Here is a 24,357-nt window from a genome sequence, read left to right as displayed (position 1 = left end):
AGCATTATGAAATATGAAATGAAATTGTGTTTTAGAAAAAAAGCAATATGAAATGAATTTCTATATACAAATGTTCCCTATTGATAAAAAAAAAAAAAAAACATACAAATGTTCCCTAGTGTCTAGCTTAATGCGTTCTAGCCTTGATACAATATCAATTCACACGAGTCTTGAGACTTGGCAGAGGTTTACTAATGATTTTGAATCCATAAAGAAGCATGCGACCTAGGTTCAGAAGCAGGATAGTAATTAAAAACCTGGTCTGATGGTACTATTTATAATTATGTACATCCTAACTTTTGTAGTTACAATCCTGGATCTATAATTGGGTGAAAATGGTAATTGTTGGTTATCTTTTCTAGTTGACCAAGTGTTGTCGTTTACACCTGATCATGTGTTGGTGGTGAAGATATTGTTATGATTTCTGGTAATTGAAGAGCCATTTCCTGCTGATGCTCAGGGGTACTGATACAATCGCATCCGGAAGGACAATCAGTAACATCTTCCTGTACCTGGCTGGTTTTATTATGCTTTCTGCTACAAATCTTCCTTGTTAATGTAACCACCCTTTTCCATCTGCTCACATCATCTGGGGATCCATTACTTTCTTGTGCCTTAGTTTTTAGTGAGTGGATGGTAGAAAGTAGAAAACAAATAGTAGAAGTGGCACCAGAAATCACATAGAGAATCCAAAAACTTCCCAGCTTCAAACTTTCAGTACTCTTGGAGTTCAAATTGTTGGAGCACACATCTGTGGGATTCAACCAAATATCTTCTAGTTTCTTCAACTCACCCTGCTGTAAGAGCTGCAAAATAGCTTTAGAAACATCTCTGGCCAAAGGAGAGCCTTTCTGGAACATCTGTGTCACGAGATTGATAAGAAATTAAGGGAGATAGATAAAATATGTAAAGAATACAAATTAAGTTGTAAATTTTTTGTCACTTACAAATCCAAGTCCTCCAAATCTAGTGGTAGGTGTAGAAGCAGAGTACCCCTTGCAGTATTTACTGATGTATACTTTCTCATAAGGGAGTTCAAGAAAAGCAGCAGCAATTGAGTAGTTTTTGAATCCAGGGTCATAATTATTTTCATTACTAATGTTTACGATGTTCTCTGGCTTGAATTTTTCGACTTCCACTAGGTATGTCCTAACAAATGAATCTCCATCACAACCAATTTTCATGTCGTTCTTCTTCAGCCACTCAATGTTTGTGATATTTGCTCGCAGTTGTTGAACTGTGAGCATTGAAGAAAGACTTGCAGTGTAGCTTGAATTAAGAATCAAAACTAGAAACAGCCATGATACCATTACTATACGAGATAAATTGCTATGCATTTTCTCTCCTGCAATATGAAATCATTGACATCATTTGAATTAGTACAGTGTGTTGAAAAGAGTGTTAAATAGCGTGTTACTAGCATCTTTCTTAACGAAATGTTAGTTGAAGTATGAGATGGATACTCACTATGAGCAAAGAATAGTGAGGAGAAAGTAAACCCAAAAGAAGTGATGATTTGGTTTTTCCAATTGCCTTGAAACTCTGGATTGTCTTCCCTTTCCAGGTACCACACTACTACCATTGTATAAATCAAGATGACACCAGTTACCACCCACATTTGCCAGGTGAAGGGCTTCATAAACATCCATGCTGATTCTTCGGACTTTTCCGTAACTATCATCGACAATCCTGACTCTGCATATGGCACAGTAAAATCTACATATTGCAATCTCTCTGCCAGTATGGTCATGTCGCCAACAACACCGTCATAAGTCTACATCATATTAAACGACAACCGTAGAAGTATCATGGTTAGTGAAGGAAAAGATGAACGAAAAAGAAGGGAGGTTAACTTATGTTTTCAGACGAGAACATATCGTGCCTAAAATTCAAAATTTGACAAAAAGCAATCGAGATATACAAAACATGACATGAATGTGGAGATATTGAATACCTTGACATATGATATTCTATATTTTCATGTTTTATTACTACGCTAGTGTATGAAACATCAATCAAATTCAAGCAAAATCCAAAATAAAATGAGCAAGTTATTACCTTGTTATAAACAAGTTGAACCAGATCATTATAGGTTGCGTTGATCGGTTGATATTCATATGGAAGATCATAGCCCAAATTTTTTAAAACCTTGTCAAAAATATCAATGCAAAATCCACTATATTTTGGATTTCCTTGCTCATCATAATCAACCTTGACAAATTTGGAAAATGAAGTTCTTCCAGGGACTGCAATTCTCATTGGTTTTTGTTTAGTAGGTAGGTTCCATCCCTTTGGAACTCTAAGCAATTTTCCAGGCCAAATTACTGCACCACTTAAACTGTCTGAGTTCCTTGAAGCACCATTTTTAACTTGTTCTGTGGAGATGTTAGTGAAGAATCCATTTTCTAGAGTCCAAAAGTCTAATTCTCTGTAACTCTTCCCATCAACATTGACAATCCTCAATGTAGGATTCTGCGAAAGCTGTTCTGATTCAAATTGAATTTCTCCACTTAAGCCAAGGAAATTGCTGGACACTATTTCTTGCAGTAAAGTCTTTTTGTCACTAGCCATTCTGTTTATTGCATGTCCAACCATTTGAATGCTGTCATATGCTTGCAAAGCATAAAATCCCGGATCCCGGTTATCTTCGTCAGGATTTTTGTCTCGAAAAGCTTTCCTAAACTGAACCTCAAAATCCTTATATTCATTGCTGTTTTCTGAGTAGTATGTTTTGATTCCTAAAGCTCCTTCCATATAAGAAATACTCGACTTATTGACAGAATCCAACAAATTAGTTATGCTCTCTGAGACTATCCAAGCCGAATCTCTATCCACCAGTCCCATTTGAGAAGCTTCCTTAAACAAATGAATGCCCATTTCTAATGATGATTTCAATACAACGAATACCCGAGATTGTGTGTTTTTGGTTATCTTAAACAGCTCTTGTCGAATAAACTCTCCTGGATTAGACATATAAGTAAGTGATGGCAAAGCTAAACGATATTCAATCGTTGAACCAATCTCTTGGAGGGCCTCAGATAGAAGTGCTAGCATCCCAGACTCACCACCATATGCATCATCTTCATAAATGGCTACTACACTATGCCAATTATAAACATGAACCAAATCAGCAACACATTTCGCATATGCTGTTCCATTGTTAGCTAGTCTTACCAAAGAAGGCCAACGAATCGGCATCAATTGTGGAGTAATTGTCGGTGCTACAAAGGATATGATAGGAACTTCAACTTGATCTTCATGTACTAATTCAGCCACTGAAGCTGCTTCTGTCCATGTTTGCATCCCTACAATCACATCCACCTTCTGGTTTTTCATCATTTCTTCAGCTGCAAGAAAAAGTTCACTTTTCATTAATCGTCCCGTTTTATTTTTAAAAAGAACAAAAAACTGGTTTTAAAAAGGCATGAAAATTGTAACTTATTTCTTAGGTGTTACTAACCAAGAGACGTGGCTCTGAAGGAACCCTTGGTGGGTTCTTGAAAATAGAGAGCCAGCTTGTTGGCATTTGAAGTGTTATTGTAATTTTGAGCTGCAATATTCATGGCTACTCTTTGTTCTTTCCCAACTCTAGAGTTAACATCAATTATTACACCTATAGATATAACTTTGTTGTTTCCACTCCTAACCTCAGCTTGGTAGCCATTGATGAAAACCAATGATATGAATGAATAGGAGAGGCAAGTTATAGCTAGTGATTGAGGACTAGTGAATGGGAAATGCATTTATTGGAATTATTTGTGCATAAAAGAGGTTTCATGCAATGCAAGCAATATGTGAATAAACTTTTGAGGAAATATTATTAGCAAGAGAAAATTTATATGGTGATGGATCCCAAGGACCCCAAGGATTCCGTGGGGTAGAGGGCAAGAAGCATGATTGTTGATTCAGTCAATTATGTAGGTTTGAGTTTTGACTTCTCTAAAGACAATATTCTGTTTGAAAAGAAGGGTGAAGAAGTACTTGTTGTGACTTGTGACTACAACTAGAAGCTCATAATTGATAACACAAAAGGTTTGTTTGTCTTGTAAGTTGTAACAAATGTTTTAAAAATTAGCTCGCAAATCGATTCAGTGAGACATTTGGAGCTTAGTTCAATCGACTCAACAATGGTTGAATTGAATCGGGTGACAAATATAATAGAATATGAAAATAATATTTCATTATTGACTAAGAGTAATTGAACATACATCGTGAGAATAATTATACACAAAACTGTTGGTGATTTCCAAAATAATGGAATCACTTTAAATCAAAAGTTGTAACTCTTCATGGGAATCATTCATATACATTGGAACTTTTCGCAAAGAGATGCTTAATGAACATTTGCATTGATTCAAATGTATATGATTATAACCTTTGGCAAAAGGGTGCTTAATGAACCTTTGCATTGATTCAAGTGTATATGATTATAACCTTTGACAAAGGGATGTTTAATGAACCATAACATTGTTTCAAATCAAAAGGGTGTTTTCTCTCATATGAAGGGTCATATAATGCACTATAAATGCTTGGCATTTGGGCATTAGTTGGACACACAAAAAAGAACAACAACATAATTCTCCATCATTCTCTTACTCTAAATCATCCATCAATTCTCTAATGCATGAGTGAATTGCTGGAACCATAAATCTGTAAAATACTGTTAGGAGATACGCTTGGTGTGGTTGTGCAATACACGTCAAGGAACTCATAGTATCCTGAAGGGGATTCGCCGGTCATTCCTTATTGCATCCAATATACAGTTATTGGTGGGGGCGAATCGAACCTAAAGGTTAGTATGGCAACCCCATACGCTTTGAGTTTGCATGCATAACCATTAATCTTTTCAGGTTTCAAGTACAGCAGCATCTTCCCAACAATCAAGATATACAACAAATCTTTGGAATTTATGTGCACACTTCATCATAGTCATCTTCATCATCTTCTTGGTCAAGTTATTGCAGCAGACCCCCAAACACAAGATCCAACAATCTTTAGGTTCGATTTATGATTTACTTGTGATTAATGGCTGCAATTTTGGGTGAGATGAAAGCTTACATTTTCATTCATGACTACGGTGAACGGTAAACAAATTCCTTTTATGAATATATGTTATGGAAATTTATGGATAAATATTTCATATGTGATGTGTTTATGTTAAATTTACATGTGGTTGTAGATAATATATGCATGATAAATTTTGATATGTATAAAATTTATCGTTTGAAATCTGTTTAATGTTAATTTGAACATGAGATAATATCCATATAAGTGATGACGTATTATGAAATATTTAGTGTTCTAAATGCATGTGTATAGTATCTAAGTAAAATATGAATATGTTAGATTTAACATGTGGTGACATATATATGCATGATTTAGAAATTGTTCAAGTATATGAATTTTGATGAGTATAGTAATACGTTAAGAATGTTTAAACACTATTTTATTTATGAAAGTAGTGTAGATAAATTGCCAAAATATCAAGTGGTTGCTTTAATGATATTATTTACTTTGTGTAAGAGATTATTATCATTAGTATTGTGTTGATATTATATGTACATGATAATATGAAAAGTAATGGTTAATTTCTTGTTTATCATGATATTAAAATAATTTGGGTATGTTTTGAATTATTGTAAGTTGATATATGTTCATGGAAGAAAGTCATAGAAAATATTAATGATTTTGGTTCATTGTTTATTCTTCTATGTCATTGTTTATTGAAATTTAGTATTGAACATATTTAAACATAAACTTGAATTTAACACAATGAATTTATGATATATGTATTAGTTATATGATAACTAAGATCAAAATGATTGTGTTATATTTAATTTTATGTGGAGTATATGACTTACATGTTTAATCCCATCTTATGAAGTTTGGTTATGACATTCTTTTATGATCAATTTTTATTTTGCTATGTATGTTTAATGCATTCAATGTATGATATATCTTGGCTAGATATAAAAGAAAAGTTGAAGTTCAAATTGAAATGCATGTTAAATATTGTTATAGCAAAGGTGTAATGACATAAAAGTTTGTGCATTATTACAATATACTCAATTGACAAAAGTGTGTCATGGTTTGATGATAGTTGGTGAATACTATCAAGAGTATATAAGTTGATCCATAGACATAGTTATGAGAATACAAAATCTATGTGAAGAATTGAATATTCAAAGTTTATAAAAGTTAAAAGAAAATCTTGCAATTATTTGACGAAATGATTGACAAGGAATGATGTCTTTGGAAAATGATGTTGAATACATAGAAGACATTATTAGGGATGTGGTACAAACCCAAATCTAATTGATTACCAATGGTGGAAACTCAACCCACACTTGAGTAGCATCAAGTCTTGGGTTCAATGGTGAAAGTACACTATTAGAGTAATTGAAGTACTTGACAATAGATACATCCCAAGGGGAAAAAGTACTTGGACCATAAGAAGAAAAAGGGTAGGATGAGGTTTTCCTCTTAATGGACATATAGCATATATTTGCTGGAATGCATACTTATGGGGCATTTCCGATATAGTCTACCTATGTGAGAATGAAGTTTGGCCGCTTCACGGAGTTCAAGGGTTTGCTCTTAAATTCTCATGAAAAGGGATATATGACACAAGGCCTTCTTAATGTGTCATCTTACAAGTCTCTTTATCAATGGTACCGAGATTCTATGTGTAAGTTATGCACACTTGTTCTAATGAATAGTTGGTTCAAAGCTTGCCTACCATACTATTTGGGAATGAGCGAAAACTTAACTTACTAAGTAATGGTTCAAATCGCGAGATACCATTATCTGAAGGCATGGAATTTCCGGATTTATGTGATTTAGTATTTTGAAAATGGTGGGGGATTGTTGGTGATTTCCAAAATAATGGAATCACTTTAAATCAAAAGTTGTAACTCTTCATGGGAATCATTCATATACATTGGAACTTTTCGCAAAGAGATGCTTAATGAACATTTGCATTGATTCAAATGTATATGATTATAACCTTTGGCAAAAGGGTGCTTAATGAACCTTTGCATTGATTCAAGTGTATATGATTATAACCTTTGACAAAGGGATGTTTAATGAACCATAACATTGTTTCAAATCAAAGGGGTGTTTTCTCTCATATGAAGGGTCATATAATGCACTATAAATGCTTGGCATTTGGGCATTAGTTGGACACACAAAAAAGAACAACAACATAATTCTCCATCATTCTCTTACTCTAAATCATCCATCAATTCTCTAATGCATGAGTGAATTGCTGGAACCATAAATCTGTAAAATACTGTTAGGAGATACGCTTGGTGTGGTTGTGCAATACACGTCAAGGAACTCATAGTATCCTGAAGGGGATTCGCCGGTCATTCCTTATTGCATCCAATATACAGTTATTGGTGGGGGCGAATCGAACCTAAAGGTTAGTATGGCAACCCCATACGCTTTGAGTTTGCATGCATAACCATTAATCTTTTCAGGTTTCAAGTACAGCAGCATCTTCCCAACAATCAAGATATACAACAAATCTTTGGAATTTATGTGCACACTTCATCATAGTCATCTTCATCATCTTCTTGGTCAAGTTATTGCAGCAGACCCCCAAACACAAGATCCAACAAAAACTGACTTTAAAGGTGAATATTGTCCTCACCAGTAAACATATGTTCAACTTATCTCTCATCTAATGCGAAACTCTTAACAAAACATATAAACAATGTGATTAATAATTTAAAAGTAAAAAAATGCAAAAAAATAAAACCATTTTGAACCAATTATTGTTCAATCACGGTATAATTTGGTTAACATGTTTTAATTCTGGTTCACTCGAACTACAATATAATTGAGATCAAACCAACAGACGAACTCGTTTGAACTAGTCTATTTGGTCTGATTTTTAAAACATCAATGGGAACACAGTAGTAGCAAGTTTGAACCAAACCAAATCATCAAAATTATGCTGAAAATAGAGCATATGACAACAAAGAGTTTGTGACTTTGTGAGCAAACTGATAATTGCCGTGAACCTTCACATATTGGAGACTTTGAATGCTAAACTGGACATGGGATAATGGGATATTAAGCACAAACTTTTTATATAGCCTTGTTCAAAAATTAAGTCATAGAAGTAAAAAGTACCAGTAAAAAAAAAAGTAAATTAAGCCGTGCAAATTCTTTTAAAAAACAAACAAATTATATATGAGAATGATTGGCACAAGTTTGTTTTTAATATTTTCAATTTCGCTTTTTTTACGTAAGAGCATATTATTTTAATTGTTTTTTCTATGTTACAGTAACAGATTCTTTTGTCCGAATACGCGGTTATGAAGTTGAAAAACGATATTGATGGTGACAGTTTTTGGTAGAATAGTATGCATTATGCAAGGTGTGGTAGAAATCAACACCTTTATTTTAAATTTTATTGTAAGCAGTGCATTAAGGCTGATAAACCATCTAGAGGCTGATAATCCAAAAATTGAATTGACAAAGTATAAGGACCAACGACAGTACTTGTTAAGGATTCGACACATTTGAAAATTATATAATTGATGGATATATTTTTACGCAATATTTGATGCTTAATGTCTAAGTTTTGTTTGGAATGTGGGTTTTATAACTAGGGATAGAGGGAGTATACTAAAAGAGATATGTTATATTGTGCGAATGAATCATCGTATAAACGGTATACAATAAAAGGTGACAATAATTTTATATTTTTTAAATAAATAAAAGTCCAACACAGCTATTATCAAAGTGAAATCCAATGATTATTAACTATTCGTTGTTTTTCGTCGTCTTTACTATCGTATTATTTACCTTTTTCCATACTAAAGTAAGTGTCATTTTATTTTGTTTCATGTCAGAAGACATCATCTATTTCCATTAAATTCTCAAATCAATAGTATTGTGTACCTCATTTTTAACTCATGATATCTCCTACATATTTATAATGGAAATAAATGAAAAAATATTAATAATTAAGTAATTGCTAATTAATGATAGAATTTTTGTAAAAACAGGACACTTTTTGTAATATTAATAATTAAGTAATTGCTAATTAATGATAGAATTTTTGTAAAAACAGACACTTTTTCTTTTACAATGTAAAAATTAATCTTACACTGATTCAAGGAACTTATAGGTTTACTATAGAGCCACTTTTACAATGTAAAATGCGAAATGCTTTAAATAAGGTTGTTTCATGAAAAAGTAAATATATATATCGTATTATTATTGTTCTATAAACAGCCTTTTTAGGGTATATTGTCAAGAAAAAAACTTTGAAGGGTATATGGTTTAAGCCATAACTAAAATTTAATATGCTATGAAACTAAGTTGAGGTCATGCGTTGGATTTTCTATTAGATTCTGCAAATCCTCAAATCTTAAAGATTCCTAAAAATTCAAATAACTAACTTATGGAGCCAGGCAGCTGAGCCTGAGAGTCCAAACTTGTTTAATACTAATAATGGAAGGAATATTAATAATTAATTCAAAAAAACGAACAAAGCTATAAAATCTTGCCGTATTATAAAAGTTCTAAGCCGTGGACTCTCATCAATATTGTTAATTAATAATAATTAAAAATACCGCAAAATCATATAGTCGGTGAGTTAATGTATTGACTGACCAATCTAATTTCCAAACTTTTTGCAGCAAGAGAATAGACCAAGTAAAACAACACTTTCCATGGAGGAAATGAGTATCATTGTCATACTAACCAAAACCAGGTTTCATGTGCTGCAAGTCTAGTCTAATATGATCTGTCTTTCTTATATTCGTTTTGACTAATTCTAACGATGTTTTTTAATAAACATAATCATAACAAAATGATTTTTTTTAACTGATTTTAACTAGTTTACTCTGATATTTCAAAGTCAAAAATAAAGATGCCAATTTAATTCCTTGCCCTCCAATACTTGCCCTCCAAGCGTATTTTTTTTTTCCGGTGGTGGCCGGGGTTCGAACCCCGGACCTCGCATATTTTTATGCATTGTCCATACCAACTGCCCTCCAAGCGTGTAACAAAATGTATAACTTCCCGCATATTTATCAAGTAAAAAAACTACATCACAAGTGTAGAATAATTCCCTCAAAATAAAATAAAAAACTAAGTGTGGAATAAATAATGCTGCTAAAATATGTGTTGATAATAATTCCCTTTTGAGATTTATGGATTCTACTCAATTGAAAATCATTGTTGATGGAGATGTTGTTAGTGTTGATACCATGCATCCAAAAGATATGGGATGCTATGATGAGAAAAATTTGTTAAAAAACTACTCTTGATTGGGAAAGAACGGTAAATTATAATGAGAATGTTAGTTTCTCTACTAAATAGGGTTCTAAAAATATTATTTTTTAGGTATTTGGATTCAGCTCACCTAATTCAGCTAACCGCAAACAATAGAGAGTGGATCAAAGTCAGAGGAAAGTATTGTCCAAAATCATCAAACCCAGGGGCGGATCTGGGAAGAAATTATCAATGTGGCTAATTATTTTAACGAAGTTAATTACGTTAAAAAAAATAAAAAAGTGTTCATATTTTAGTGGAACTTAACCTTTTTTAATTGTAACTTAAATAACATTATAAAAAAGATAAAAAATTTAAATAAATGGTCAATTCGAAGTAAAAATCTCACCCGAAAAATGTATCCCTATATATATATATATATATATATATATATATATATATATATTGATTACCTACGAGTAATTTACAAACTTTTAATATATGATGATGTTGCAACTAATAAAACATATCAAACACTTTAGTCTAGTGGTTGATGAGTTATTATTGAAGTTTATGCCGTGTCGATTCCGTCATGTTTTTTTTTTTTACATTTATGTTATATTAATTATTTCTCTAAAAAAATACAAAAAAAAAAAAAAAATAGTCCAAACTTGAACCCAAGACTATATGAGTTAGGAAAACATGCACTTGACCACTAGACCATTACATCATATATAATTGCATTTCCAAATTATATGATATAAAATTTGGAATTAAATATAAAAAATAAAAAAATAAAAAAAAATTAGTTGGGCTGGTGTGGCAATAGCCACACCCAGCCTTGAAGGGATCCGTCCCTGATCAAACCCCATTTGATATGAAATTAAATCTACATTCAATGGTTATGGTTGCTAATATGACATATCTAAATGTTAGTTTTATTGTCGATAATTTAAATGTCAATGCTGCTCATGACTTGGAAATATTTTGGCATTTTTTGAAGGATAACAATGCTAGAGTAACTAAAGATAGGATATATGCTGATGTGGAAGATAACACGACAACTATTAGATATTTGCAAAATCATTATATTGTTAGTGAAGAACCTTTTGAGAGGTCGTTTATAAGTCAAGAAAAAAGAATATGCAAAAGAAAGCCCAATCATATAAAAAAACAAATCGGTAGATTTTGCTTCATTCTCACGAATCAGACACGGATACGCCATGACCTACTTTCCCAAACCTGAAGATTCCTCTTCTCCGATACCATGACCCTTTCAATTTCTCCACAAACCCACTTCCCTTTCAATTCCCAACATCTCTCATTCTAATGACAATGATGTTTCCATCAAATTCAAAGCCCTCACCTCCATGGATGAAGGATCCTCTTCTTCTCCAACCCTAGCACGACATTCTTTCACCTCAATTCCAACGTCAAAAAACACAACCTTTTCGATGAATCTTTAACCGTTAAAAGAGGTTAGGAAGCTTGAAACCGAGAAGATTATAATTACACAAACTCGGTTTTTTATGTCAAAACACAAAATGAATTTATGTATACATACTTGAAAATTTAATTTTAATTTGAGGGTTTAGTTTTTCTAGGGTGTAACCTGTTTTTTAAGGGGTGTTATTGTAAAAAAAAATCCTATATCAAGACAAGTTAAATTAACACTTAGCCTTTCATGGGAATTATGGCCCATCTATCAATTATTTCAATATTGTACATAGACCATATAATAAAGAATTTTGCTCTTCACCCAGCACAAATCACTCGCACCCTGCAGCGTCCATTTTTACCCCTGCGCAAGTTAAGTCACGCTGCGCACCTTAACTTGCGCAAGTTGTATTTTATGCGTGACTTAAGTGGCGTTGCGTGAGTTAACTTGCACAGCGTTACTTAAGTCATATATCAGCAAAACAGAAACACATTTCCCTCACTTCTCCAACTTCCCAACTTCGAAATTTTTCCCCCCATATCCGATTTTCATCATTCTTGCGCCATTCAAAGCCAATTTCTCCCACATTATCAAGTAAGTGATGATTACCCTACTTAATTGCATAACTTGTAGAAATTTTAGTTTTTTTTTTTGAAGAAATATGACATTTTTAGGTTTTTATAAATTTTGCTTGCATGTTAGTTTTGATGATTGTTAGTGACGAATTAACTTGAAATTGTTGTTTAGAAGTTCTTTAGAGTAGAATGTGGTAGTTTAGGGTTTACAAATTGTTAGATTAAGGTAGTTGTTTGAAAATTGCACACCATGTGTTTGGTAAAATGTCTCAATGGTAATTATTTTGTTTTTTTGGATTGTGACTTATCAAATTAGTTAGCATATGGTTTGTTAATTTTTATTATAATATGTTTGACTGCAATGTGGTAGTTTACGGATTGAAATGACATTGTTGGAATTTTAGTGTTGTTGTTGAATTGTTGGAAATGACACAATGTGCGTGTGAAAATGTATATTGAATTTGTGTTTTGTTAAATGTTGTGCAGATATGCCTCGGAGGAATACATCTCAGAGACCTCCTGAGCCGCCTCAGGATAGGAGTGACAGACTTAGGGCAGGGAGGATGGCCCCTACTGGTAGTGCACGGAGGGAGAAAGAAGCATTACGCCCTCCTATGGCTGGTCAAGGGAGAGGTGGGGGAACGAGACTTAGTAGACTTGATGCTGCAGGGGGTCAAAGTCGCAGACGGGTCCATCCCAGACGGTGGACCCGACGCAGTATCAGCAGCATAATGAGGTCTATCAGCAGCCGCAGGATCATGCGTATCAGTTCCAGGAGCCTCAGCCTCACCAGTATCAGTTTGTTATTGAGGAGCCTGTTGTTGAGGAGCCGCCTGTTATTGAGGAGCCTCAACAGAATGATGAGCCTGAGCAGCATGATGGTGGGGCTCGTTTTCAGGGGGTGCCGAGGGTGGTGTACGAGGCCGGCTCGGACGGCTATGCAGGGGGGCCTTCTGATCTCACGCTTTTACCTCACTTTGGTGGACATGTGGCATGCAGGATATGGGTCGATGCCGATGTAAGTATGATTTAATGTTTATTTTACTTCTTTTTTGTTTTAAAATTCAATTAAAATAATTAATGTTGTTGTTAAATGTCTATGCTATTCTTACTCAATGTTTATTTTACTTCTTTTACTATTTATACAACTTATTCTAATTATTATTTTACTTATTTAATGTTAGAATTAACATTTATGTTAGCATATATTTAATGTTTGTTTTACTTATTATTTATTTAATGGTGTTGTTTGTTGTGTTTTGTTTTTGTATTTCAGTTTCGAAGAAAACATAGGGTGAAAGGTATCTTGCACGGGAAGAAGCTGAGCATTAAAATTTGGCATTGCCTATGCTGGGGGAACAAAATGAGTGGTTTTGGGATGAAGTGAATATGTTCGGTCTGACTCCCCTTCTGACTAGTGGGTATGAGAACATATATCACGGGTTCGTTTGTGCGATGACATAGAGATGGCATGAGGAGACCAGCAGCTTCCATCTACCTGTTGGAGAGATGACCATCACACTAGATGATGTGGCATGTCTCCTAGGCATCCCCATCACTGGGAGACTCCTTCCTGATAGAGAGTTAACCCGTGAGGAGGGGCTAGAGATGATGCAGGCAGACCTACTGTTTACAGAGGAGGATGCCGCTAAGGAGCTGACAAGACAGGGTGGTTCTCATGTTAGTTTTGGTGTACTGAAGAGGTGATACGAGGAGCTCTTGAATAGGTGTAATCAGCTTCTTGAGATTGACACAGTTGAGGAGCAAAACGAGCGAGCTCAAGTTAGGGTGGCCTGTGTTAAGGCGTTTATGTTGCTCTTGCTTGGCTGGACCATTTTTTCCGCCAAGAACAGCAAAAACATTAATCTTCTCTGGCTGCTTGCGCTGCAAGATATGGACGAGTTGGACAGCTGGTCATGGGGTGGGATGGGACTTGCTTTCCTATATGAGCAGCTATCTCTTACCTCCGACTCATCTGTGGCCTCCATTGGTGGTTACATGACATTGCTTGTGGTAATATTTGTTTTTCTTCTTTTTTACTTATTGGATCGTAAATGTTTAGTTGTTTGTATAATTCTTGCGGTGATATAAATATTTGTTTCTTTGTGTTTGCAGGGATGGACTTTGGCGCACTTCTCGAACATCATTCTGAGGATTGATGATGAGGCATATGACTCTACTGTTTCCCCGCTTGTGAGTCAATGGAAACCTCCCAGGGGCTTTTCTAATCCTGGACACTACAGAGCTGCCATCGATTCGATGGACCTTTCTCATGTCACCTGGAGGTCGTACGAGAGACGACGACACATCACGCCCTTTCAGGATATATGCTGGTACTCCGGATGGATCATGGCCGGCAGTGACAGGATGGTCCGTCACTTGCCAGAGCGGGTTCTTAAGCAGTACGGGTATGTCCAGGGAATTCCCAGGCCTCCTACAGACATTGAGCTTATTGTGGCGGATGACGTGGCCCAGGCCTTCACGGAGTTTGCTCTACATGTCCTCAGCCATTAGCAGAGGGGTCATCCGGTTCTAGATAACGAGTCGTGGTCTCATACTAGGGGGTACATGAAATGGTTCGTTAGAGTATCACATCCTATTGTGAACCCCCCTGCGGCTATTCCTGGCTACGCAGTTGCTGCCCCTCCTCGTCCTGTCCCTCCTTTCGAGGAGGTTCTTGTTGAGCAGCAGTGGGCCAGACATCCTCCCGACCCATACCAGATCATCAGTAACATCAGAGCTAGAGTGGACAGTGCAATTGGGCATCCTGATGTGTTTGGTAATCCAGAGGTTCTTCGCATCATGCAGGGCATACAGTCTGAGTGGAGCATGCTGGAGCAGGTGCCGGCTCCGCGGAGGAGGAGTAGGAGTCCACGGGATGGACCAGCATGACTTGTGTAGCTTTTATGACTTGTGTAGTTTTTTTTTGTTGACATTTTGTTGGATTTGGGTGTAATACTATCACACTTGCGCTTTTTAGCGTTTTTATGACATTATCCGTTATTTTATTCCGTTGTTTTATTCCGTTATTTTTCGTAATATAATTATGAGTTGCTCTTGATTGAATGCATTATTGAATGAATGATGAAAATTCTGTTCTTGAGTGAATGTATGAAAGAAGGATTGAAAAAATAGGGAAAATAGAGGTTTCTGCCTCTTCTGGTTGTATGCACAGAATGTGCGTGAGTTAACTCACGCATGTGCTAATGGATGCGCATGTTAACTCACGCACGTGCTAATGGCTACGCAAGTTAACTCACGCAGTGCTCATGCATGTGCTAATGGCTGCGCATGTTAACTCACGCAGTGTTTTACACTTGCGTTACTTACGTTGCGTAACGTATGTTAACTAACGCATAAATTTACACTTGCGTTAGTTAACATGCGCAAGGGTATAATTGAAACGGCTGCAGGGCGCGAGCAAAATGTGCAGGGTGAAGAGCAAAATTCTATAATAAACTACTTAAAAAAAAAAATTCTTCCGTCCCATAATAATTATCATTTTTTTAAATGTCACAAAATAAATATCACATTTTATTATTGATGTAATACTATTTTTTTTTTAAATTACATCTTCAATTAATTTTTTTTAATTATGCCTTCAATTTATATTATGAGTATCGCTCTCAAGTTAATACTTGCTACTATCATTTATGATAATATTGAACGCACAAATACTAAATTATGCACCCTTAAAAAATATAATGAATAATGTTAATAAAGTAATTTTTTTCGTCTGAATAAGGTCAAAAATTTCCTTGCAAAAATGTATAATTGTTTTTTCTCTTTATTTTTAATTTGTGTCAAAATAATATTCACACGAGGTAGTCTTCATCATGGCTCTCAGTTATGTGTGTCTGGTTGTGGGTTGGTTGAGTCGGCATATCATCTTTTTATGGGTTGATTTCGTTTTTGGTTCAGTTTGGTATCTCATTCGACTTTGCCTTGGCATTTTCACTGTTGATCCTATTTGTGTGTTGGATTTTCCAGTTTGGTCCGATGGGCGGTAACTCCAAATCTCTTCGATCTGCTTTACATTTAATATGGTTTCCGTGTGCTTGGACGATTTGGAGAGAAATGAATAATCAAATTTTTAATAGTAAGGAAGAATCATTTTTTGAGGGAAGTAAGGAAGAATCATTATCACAATTCTTGATAGAATTAAGCTCCTCTCTTTTTTGAAATTGAAGGCAAAAAAAAAAAAATGTTACTTTTGCTTTTGATTATCACAATTGGTGGCTTAATATTGTAGTTTGTCTAAGTTTCGACATCTAATTTTTTGTTGTCTTGTCTATTTGAGTATTCCATTTGTTTGTTGAAAAAATATTTATTGCAGAACTGAGTGTATAAAAATAAAACCAAATTACAGTTAAAACTCTATATATTAATAATGTCAGGACCAGAGAAATTTATTAATTTATCGATAAATTAATAATTATTAATTTAAAGAGTTTTTAAGTAATTATACCGTACATACCAAACAAAAAGGCAAATTAGTCTATGCCTCTTAGAATTACGTTGCAGTGAACCTTGGGACTCAACGTAAATTAGTAAATACTGTGTTCATATGCATTGGAAATCAATAATGACTTTTGAAGTACAGTAAATGTAAACAAGATGAACAAATGTGTTCAATGTATTCTTAATATATTTTTTTTTTCAGTTTCTATGAATTATTAATTTATGATTTTCTTGGGACCGAAAATTATAAAGGGATCTCTCGAAAAATTATTATCTTATTATTTTATCAAGTTTTTCAATTTTTTACATTGGCCCAAGTCGGGACCGGACAAATTTATTATTTTAGAGAGTTTATTAATTTACTGAGTATTAATTCAAAGAGTTTATACTGTACTAAAGGTTTTTTCATCAGTTTAGTGACAAAATTTACCCACTAAATAAATGTTTTTTCCCACTTCAGAATTAATAAAACATACCTTTAAGGTGAAGCTACGGGCCGTAGCTTCATCTCTACCATATGATTATTGCATGCCCATCACGGTTACAAATATCTACTATGCCCTGTTTGGATTGAGTTTATTTTAAGCTTATGAAAAATAGCTTATGCAAATAAATAAGATTTTATATTAATTCATAAGTTTTCACTAACCAAAATTTTATCTTTATAAATTGTTTTTTCATAAACTATCTTAACAAGCTCGTGAATAATAAATAAACACTTATTTACTCTCTTTTGCATAAGCTCAATTCAAACAAGTTTAAGTGCATGTTGAGATGTAGAAATTGTGGATTCAACTCCATCCAACGTATCAAATTTCCATGTAAAATCTAAGACAAAGATTTCATTCCGACAAGGATCAGACCTTCAAACATTAAACTGCTAGTTTAACTACTTGTCCGGTTTAGATTAGCTTTTGCAAAACAATAACAATTTGATACTATAGGGTTGGTGGGTGTTGATGCTTTATATTATTAATTTCAAGCATAATCACACACATGAATTCAATTCTAAGAACAATAACAACAACGTTAATACCAAGAACAGTATCTGTCACCAAAGTCATGGATTCTTCTTCCAACGTTACCACTGGTGGATCTCAGAGACTTCTTGCGTTGGCACAACATCTTCGTCTCTACAAGCCACCACCACCTTTTCCTGAAGATGTTTTGGAACAGAGCATTGAAGAGAGTGGTGGCAAAGTTGTTTCTCAATTGGGTTTTCCTGAATCAGCTACCATGATTCAAAATCCAGATAATTTTAGTCCTAAAAAAGCTGCTGTTTTGATTTGTTTATTTGAAAGTGATGATGGGGATCTAAGGGTTATTCTCACTAAACGATCTTCCAAGCTCTCTACTCACTCAGGTATAGCTTTTTCAAATCTAGCTTAATTTTGTATAAGATGTTTCAAATTCAATAGTTTATATTTTTATATCGTAAAAATTGTTTTTTTAGACAAATGTTAGTGGTTAATTTGTTAGAAGATAGATAACGTGTGTGTCTGACACAGGGACATGCCTAATATGAGAAGTGTATGTGCTTCATAGTTACATAGATAGAACTTTTTCTGTGTCCCAGCCTATACTATTGGGCAAATGGTTTGGGGACTGCAATTTTGTTACTTTAGTTATTGTGATTTTGGTTATTTGAATTTAGAGGGAATGAATTGAGGGTTGTGGTGGTGTGTGTGTTTTATATGTAGGTGAAGTGTCATTGCCTGGTGGGAAAGCGGAGGAAGGGGATAAGGACGACGCGGCCACTGCAAAACGAGAGGCAGAAGAGGAAATTGGGTTGGATCCAAAACTAGTCAATGTTGTTACTGTTCTTGAACCATTCTTGTCTAAGGTATCTATTCACTGAACTGAAGTTATTTAGTATTCTTTCCATGCTTAATTGAGTATTCTCCACTTGGAATTTTGAATCTTTATGAAATTTATGTCTGCGATTGATGGTTAGTTCATGGAAGACTTCTGTGCTAGAAAATGTTGATTTTGTTGGACTGTCTTTAAATCATGATTTGTAATTATTTAGCTCATGAAGGAGATTCCATGCTGTGTGAGGAATAAGTACAATGTGTGCTCTGAGTCTGAGATGATTGGAGATGGAGGGTTATAATTTATGAAGTGATAATTTGATAGAACAGACTCTGAAAATAAAAGAACTTCATTCTTGAATATCATCGGTGTGTTACTTGTAAATTTTGAGTAAACTCAAACTCACTGTCCAGATACATGAAGTGCAGCTGAGGTGCTGAGGATATTGTTGATACACCTTATTATGATTGTTGTCTTGGATGCAAATTGTCTCAAACTGTACATGTCTGTATAAAGTAATGCAGTGGCCATTGGTGAATGGGAATGGGATTGACCTAAAGAATCAGATACATACCCTTTTCTTAAAATGATTTATAAATCAGAGTTCTATCCTGTTTATTGTTTTCAGGAATTTGAACCTGATGTAAACAAACTGATTAGGTTTCTTCACTGTCCACGTTCATGGTTGTACGTACTAAGAAATGTTGCATTCAATGGTTTGTTTCAGCCTTTTTTTCCTATTAAAGAAAATTGCTGAAAAGCCATTGCTCGTGCCACCAACTGTAAAAGTCATGTATCCATTGCAGGTCATTAAACTGGGCATTGTTTAATGAGTCCACAATAACGAACTTATGCTTTGAACTAGATAGAGGTGATGTTTTGATAATGAATTTTACACAGAGAAACTAGCAGTAGAGATTAACTTAGTGCTCAGCATAAACAGGCATAACAGTGTTCAAAATAACAACACTCCATAGATTTAGGACAGCATAACAACACTCATGACTATTCAAACAACGTTCTTATTAGCAACGATTGGTGTGACGAATCAATTTGAGAAATTTTTCGGAAATTTATTTGTTGGATAATGGCCACAGTTTCAAAACTTTATGCATTCTATATTTTAAAAAGTTCTGTATATGTGTATACAAGTATGACCATTTCAGAGTCGGTCCGCGGTCACGGGTTATAAATTTGTATTATTGGTGATGATGTTTACATTCCCTGTTGTTGGATAGTTTACACACCTTTTCTATTAGTCTATTCCTCATCTGCTTCGGATTGAAAGTGTTCAATGAGGAAATTTTACCAGTACTTCATCTCACCTATCATTGTTTCTTTTACAGCACCTCCTAAGAGTAGTTCCTGTCATCGGCATACTTCATGATAAGAAAGCGTTCAAACCTGTTCTGAATCCTGCAGAAGTGGAATCAGTATTTGACGCACCTTTAGAAATGTTTCTCAAGGTACCATGCTTAGTTTTATTTGTATCTCAAGTCATCTTCATTTTTCATATTCATCTTCAAGTTATCTGAAGCGATTGCTTTAAGCAGGATGAAAATCGGAGTCAGGAAGAGAGAGAGTGGATGGGAGAGAAGTATTTGATACATTTTTTTGACTATATTGACATCGAGCAGAAAAAATATCTCATATGGGGATTGACTGCCGGAATTTTGATTAGGGCTGCATCAATTGTGTACAAACGGCCACCGGCTTTCATAGAGCAGAATCCCAAATTCAAAGTTCCACAGGTTGTAAGCAAGGATAGTTCAATGACTTGACGGCAGTATCTATTTGTATCATATTGTCCTCAATATATTTCTTTTCTTCATCATACAATAATATATATTCGTCAGGAATATAATTTATATCTCCTGAAAGAAAGGAAGAGGAAGCTGTCCATCACTTGGAATTCATATTTCTGCTCACCTTGTGTTTGGATATCTAATGATCGGTAGAATCAATCAAATGGAAAAGGGGTGTGAAAAAATTCCAGACTAATTTTGGGATCTGGAATAATAAAATGTTGTAAAGGTTTTATTCTAGTGTATGAAATGATAAGCAATAAGATGGTGAAAAATGAACTTGGATTGTTCATATCATTTTTAATCCATAGATGTGATGGCAGTTTGCTATTTAAGATGTTGACATTTTTTTTTCTCGATAGAATGACATCTTTCTTTGTTTTTAAAGATTTTATTCAATGAAATTTATATTTTATTTAAGTTCATGTATCTAATTTTGATTTGTTAAGGACTTCTAGTATCTTTAGTTAACTACTCTTGAATGTCTTATGCACCTTATACGTCGTCTCTAGTGGTCTGGTACTTTGCTACCACATTGATTTTTTCCCGTTGCTTAGTTGAAGATCCATGATTTTAAGAGACCAAACACAGGACATTTGCCATCCTAACACAGGACAGCACTATTGCCAAATGAGTGTTGGAAACTTGGAATGTATAGACTTGAGGACAGTACTTTGTGAGTTTTGAGCTGAATAGACTTACTTGTCTCTGCAACACCAGTCATCTTATACGAAAGACAGTTCTACAAAAACTGTTGGTGACTTGGTGCTGTTTATCTGTATGTTTGTTCATAAGCATCATATGACAGTACATAGTTAAACTTAAGAGTGGCGTGGGTAGGGGATATTTATGTAAGCATATGTATGAATATCTTGTCAGATAATTACTTCAGGCGTAAAACATATATATTGAAAAGGCTAAGTACTCAAGAGACGATATTAACATTTTAACAAAATACTAACTGTCTTTACAAAGCTAATGAAAGAACCAAGTTTACAATAACCTGTTCACTGTTGATTGTCCTGTTCTCATTTAGGCCTCTCAAGCTCATGCTTTTCCTCATCATTCGTCATTTTGGTTTAAAGGACCTATCTTACCCTGGCAGACTAAACACACACACAGAAGAAACTAAAAAAGAGCCAAGAATGGAATTTCAGAATCTTTCTTACTTTCGGGTTCTAGGACAACTTACTTTCGGGTTCTAGGACAACGGAATCCAATTTGTAAACCATGATGTGGTAACATATGGAATAAATACCACAGAAGACTGACCAAGTCATACCATGTTCAGGTGAATATCTCATAAAATTTCTCAATGACAAGTAAACCCGAGTCTATAGACTCCAATGGATCCTTTCGAAGACGGTGTCTCAAACAGTTAGGAATGACAGTAGCAATATCCTCTGCACTTACTTTGTCTATTCCCTTGAGGGCAGCAAGAGCTTTTGCAGCTCTATTTGTTACAATGTCACCTCTTAATCCATCCACATTCAACTCTGCACAAACCTTGGAAATTTTCACCTTGAGTTCATGATCTATTTGAACGGAAGCAAGAAAACTCCTTGCTGCGGTAATTTGTTGCTGGAGCTTTTCCTGCTCAGCTTTGTAAGAATCTCGAAACTCCTTTGGATTTTTGTCGAAACGAGCTCTCTCCTCTACAATTTTAACCCTTAGTTCAGCATCCCTCACAGTCCCCACTTGAGCATGCATTCCAAACCTATCTAACAGCTGTGGCCTGAGTTCCCCCTCTTCAGGATTTCCTGAACCAATTAGGATGAACCGAGCAGGATGTGCGATTGAAATACCTTCTCTCTCCACCGTGTTCCAGCCTGATGCAGCAGAATCCAATAAGACATCAACTAAGTGATCATCCAAGAGATTAACTTCATCCACATATAGAATTCCCCTATTAGCTTTAGCCAGTAAACCGGGCTCAAATGCCTTCACACCTTCGGTTAAGGCTTTTTCGATATCAATTGTTCCGCAGACTCTATCTTCTGTAGCTCCCAATGGCAAATCCACCATGTTAATTTTGGAAAACACAACCTCAAGCTGCTCTCCTTTCAACACACGCTCTCTCACTTCAATACCCATGAATTCCGGATCTTCTGGATCTGAATTATATGGGTCGCCGGCAACAACTTTGATTTCAGGAAGCAAATCAACCAATGACCTAACAGTCGTAGATTTCCCTGTTCCCCTATCCCCCATGATCATTACACCTCCGATCTTGGGATCAATCACATTTAGAAGAAGGCAAAGCTTCATCTCATCCTGTCCAACTATGGCGGAAAATGGGTACACCGGCCTTTGGCTTTCTTTATAAGCAATCCTCTGAGTCTGAATATGCTAAGTTTACAGAGTTGAGATGTTACCAAACAGACAAAAAAAATACAGAAACTGCAAACAATGACAGACGCAAAAATGGCAATGTAAAAAACAGAATAGTAAAAACTGACAAGGTTTAAACTGGCAAGGCATGTGTGCCTTTGTAGCATGACTCTTCCAATTGACGGCATGTCAGGTGTTCAACACGGACATTACACCGACACATATAATTACACTCAATTAATTCATTTTCTTAAATTCTAACTAGTATTGACTCATCACGGTGTCGTGTCCGTGTTTCTTAAATTCTAACTAGATTTGTACACTACAATTTAAGCCCAACCATATTTTTCATTTGACATTTCATCACTATGAAATTCCACACTAGTTATGTTAAGTGCAGTAGATACAAAAACCCTCTTGATCCAATAATTATGTCTTCAATTCAATCTATGATTTGCTAAAATAAGTGACAACAGTTGAATGAACTAGAAAACATGAATTTCTTTTTAACAAAAATCTAGGTACAAAAATGGAAGATCCCTCACCTACCTGCTCAGTAGAGTTAAAATCAGTGGCAACACTCAAAACTGAAAACTGAGACTTTCCCTTAACGCCATGAAATCCAATTCCACCACAAAACTTGCACCCAAATACTTTCCCTGCAAAGCAACAACCATTAAATATGAAAAACCCAGTTTCCATTTCCATTTAAAAGTCTTCAAGATCACAAAGTTCATAGCTTTGGCCCAAATAAATACCAGAAATGAAACGGGTTGTGATGAAGGTGAAGTTTGTAAGAGGGTTTACCTTTGGTTAGGGGGAGAGAATGAATGGAAGGGGAAGAGTGACGTCGTGAAGACAAGACTGCAATTGAAGAAGTTCTCAATGTTGATGCCATAACTTTTATGCAGCGGCAGCAGCAGCTTCAGCTTCTTCCTTGTGTTGTGTGTTTTTCTTCACATTCAAAATCACTCAGAACCTTGGTGGTATGTGAGAAAAAGCAGAAGACAGATTTCAATATTTCAGTTGTGTATTCTTCAAAAAAAAAAAAAAATCAGCTGTGTACAAAATACTAATAATTTATGAAATATGTAATCATTTAAAAAGTTATTTTTCTGAGAGATAATCATTTTAGTTATTAAAAAGTAATATATTCAATATTTTTTCGGGTTACCATGAATTAATATCAATATTATATTCTTCCCTCAAAAAAAAAAATAATAATAAATATTTCCATGATCTATCTGTATTTTTTTAGGGATGATCTATCTATTTTATTTAGTTAATGTTCTTGGTGAAAAATTCTTAGTTGAGGATTCTTTATTGTCTTTGGAATGAAAGAAAAAAAAAACTCATTTATCTCCACAGTGATTTTTTTTTAGTAGAACTAGAAATCGCAAATCGGTATTATGGAGTTTACAACACTCACATAGAGTATACACCAATCATTTGCACTAGATTAAATTATTGGTTAATCGAAAGGCATGATTATAAATATATTGAAAATTATAAAGTCTATGTTTAGTGTGGACAACAAAATTAGTATTGTAACGTAACAAATTTGTTTTATGCCTTTGGATCAATAAGTCACATCATATCACATTTGATTCAAAGGTAAGAGTTATTAATCCAATGGTATCAACAAGTTTATGCATGATACAAGACTTGTTTCATTTGTACATCATCACCATATAACAAGTCA

At 34.7% G+C, this 24,357-nt stretch overlaps 4 protein-coding genes across 5 annotated transcripts; 2 read left to right on the top strand and 2 right to left on the bottom strand.

The window, feature by feature from the left end:
• Window positions 1-14: 14 nt before the first annotated feature.
• On the bottom strand, window positions 15-4,075 carry LOC146932238 (glutamate receptor 2.7-like). Its single transcript, XM_085703901.1, has 5 exons — window positions 3,461-4,075; window positions 2,059-3,347; window positions 1,468-1,774; window positions 948-1,345; window positions 15-860 (listed from the first exon to the last, which is right to left on the bottom strand). The coding sequence occupies exons 1-5, from the start codon at window positions 3,741-3,743 to the stop codon at window positions 381-383; spliced, it is 2,757 nt and encodes a 918-aa protein (XP_085560027.1). The 5' UTR covers window positions 3,744-4,075; the 3' UTR covers window positions 15-380.
• An 8,659-nt stretch (window positions 4,076-12,734) lies between these two features.
• On the top strand, window positions 12,735-13,953 carry LOC146932237 (uncharacterized). The gene is made up of 3 exons (XM_085707737.1): window positions 12,735-12,935; window positions 13,022-13,264; window positions 13,711-13,953. Exons 1-3 carry the CDS (start codon window positions 12,735-12,737, stop codon window positions 13,951-13,953), a joined length of 687 nt encoding a protein of 228 aa, XP_085563863.1.
• A 3,547-nt stretch (window positions 13,954-17,500) lies between these two features.
• Window positions 17,501-20,711, top strand: LOC146932236 (nudix hydrolase 15, mitochondrial-like). Its single transcript, XM_085703900.1, has 4 exons — window positions 17,501-18,070; window positions 18,408-18,550; window positions 19,866-19,985; window positions 20,073-20,711. Exons 1-4 carry the CDS (start codon window positions 17,704-17,706, stop codon window positions 20,298-20,300), a joined length of 858 nt encoding a protein of 285 aa, XP_085560026.1. The 5' UTR covers window positions 17,501-17,703; the 3' UTR covers window positions 20,301-20,711.
• A 535-nt stretch (window positions 20,712-21,246) lies between these two features.
• On the bottom strand, window positions 21,247-23,664 carry LOC146932235 (magnesium-chelatase subunit ChlI, chloroplastic-like). Of its 2 annotated transcripts, none has more exons than XM_085703898.1 (3): window positions 23,463-23,664; window positions 23,205-23,314; window positions 21,247-22,673 (listed from the first exon to the last, which is right to left on the bottom strand). In XM_085703898.1, the coding sequence occupies exons 1-3, from the start codon at window positions 23,551-23,553 to the stop codon at window positions 21,612-21,614; spliced, it is 1,263 nt and encodes a 420-aa protein (XP_085560024.1). In that variant the 5' UTR covers window positions 23,554-23,664; the 3' UTR covers window positions 21,247-21,611. The 2 variants fall into 2 exon arrangements, with proteins under 2 accessions (XP_085560024.1, XP_085560025.1); XM_085703899.1 differs by having other exon boundaries at window positions 21,247-22,664.
• Between the last annotated feature and the right edge of the window lie 693 nt (window positions 23,665-24,357).

The sequence above is a fragment of the Medicago sativa genome, chromosome 4 (assembly GCF_051527215.1).
Source record: "Medicago sativa cultivar Bolivia chromosome 4, Bolivia_mono, whole genome shotgun sequence".
Lineage (NCBI taxonomy): Eukaryota > Viridiplantae > Streptophyta > Magnoliopsida > Fabales > Fabaceae > Medicago > Medicago sativa.
The sequence above is the reverse complement of the archived record's forward strand: the minus strand, read 5'-3'. Positions and strand labels throughout refer to the sequence as shown.

What these genes read in the sequence shown, in the direction of transcription:
- LOC146932238 (XM_085703901.1), bottom strand. Translation starts at nt 3,743, where the DNA reads ATGCATTTCCCATTCACTAGTCCTCAATCACTAGCTATAACTTGCCTC. An exon ending in TTCAACTTGTTTATAACAAG is followed by an intron (nt 1,775 to 2,058) that starts GTAATAACTTGC and finishes AATATGATGTAG; the next exon opens with ACTTATGACGGTGTTGTTGG. An exon ending in GATTTGGAGGACTTGGATTT is followed by an intron (nt 861 to 947) that starts GTAAGTGACAAA and finishes CTCGTGACACAG; the next exon opens with ATGTTCCAGAAAGGCTCTCC.
- LOC146932237 (XM_085707737.1), top strand. Translation starts at nt 12,735, where the DNA reads ATGCCTCGGAGGAATACATCTCAGAGACCTCCTGAGCCGCCTCAGGAT. An exon ending in GGGGTCAAAGTCGCAGACGG is followed by an intron (nt 12,936 to 13,021) that starts GTCCATCCCAGA and finishes TATCAGTTCCAG; the next exon opens with GAGCCTCAGCCTCACCAGTA. An exon ending in GGATATGGGTCGATGCCGAT is followed by an intron (nt 13,265 to 13,710) that starts GTAAGTATGATT and finishes GCGATGACATAG; the next exon opens with AGATGGCATGAGGAGACCAG.
- LOC146932236 (XM_085703900.1), top strand. Translation starts at nt 17,704, where the DNA reads ATGAATTCAATTCTAAGAACAATAACAACAACGTTAATACCAAGAACA. An exon ending in CAAGCTCTCTACTCACTCAG is followed by an intron (nt 18,071 to 18,407) that starts GTATAGCTTTTT and finishes TTTTATATGTAG; the next exon opens with GTGAAGTGTCATTGCCTGGT. An exon ending in TTGAACCATTCTTGTCTAAG is followed by an intron (nt 18,551 to 19,865) that starts GTATCTATTCAC and finishes TTTCTTTTACAG; the next exon opens with CACCTCCTAAGAGTAGTTCC.
- LOC146932235 (XM_085703898.1), bottom strand. Translation starts at nt 23,553, where the DNA reads ATGGCATCAACATTGAGAACTTCTTCAATTGCAGTCTTGTCTTCACGA. An exon ending in TTCTCTCCCCCTAACCAAAG is followed by an intron (nt 23,315 to 23,462) that starts GTAAACCCTCTT and finishes GTTGCTTTGCAG; the next exon opens with GGAAAGTATTTGGGTGCAAG. An exon ending in ATTTTAACTCTACTGAGCAG is followed by an intron (nt 22,674 to 23,204) that starts GTAGGTGAGGGA and finishes CTGTAAACTTAG; the next exon opens with CATATTCAGACTCAGAGGAT.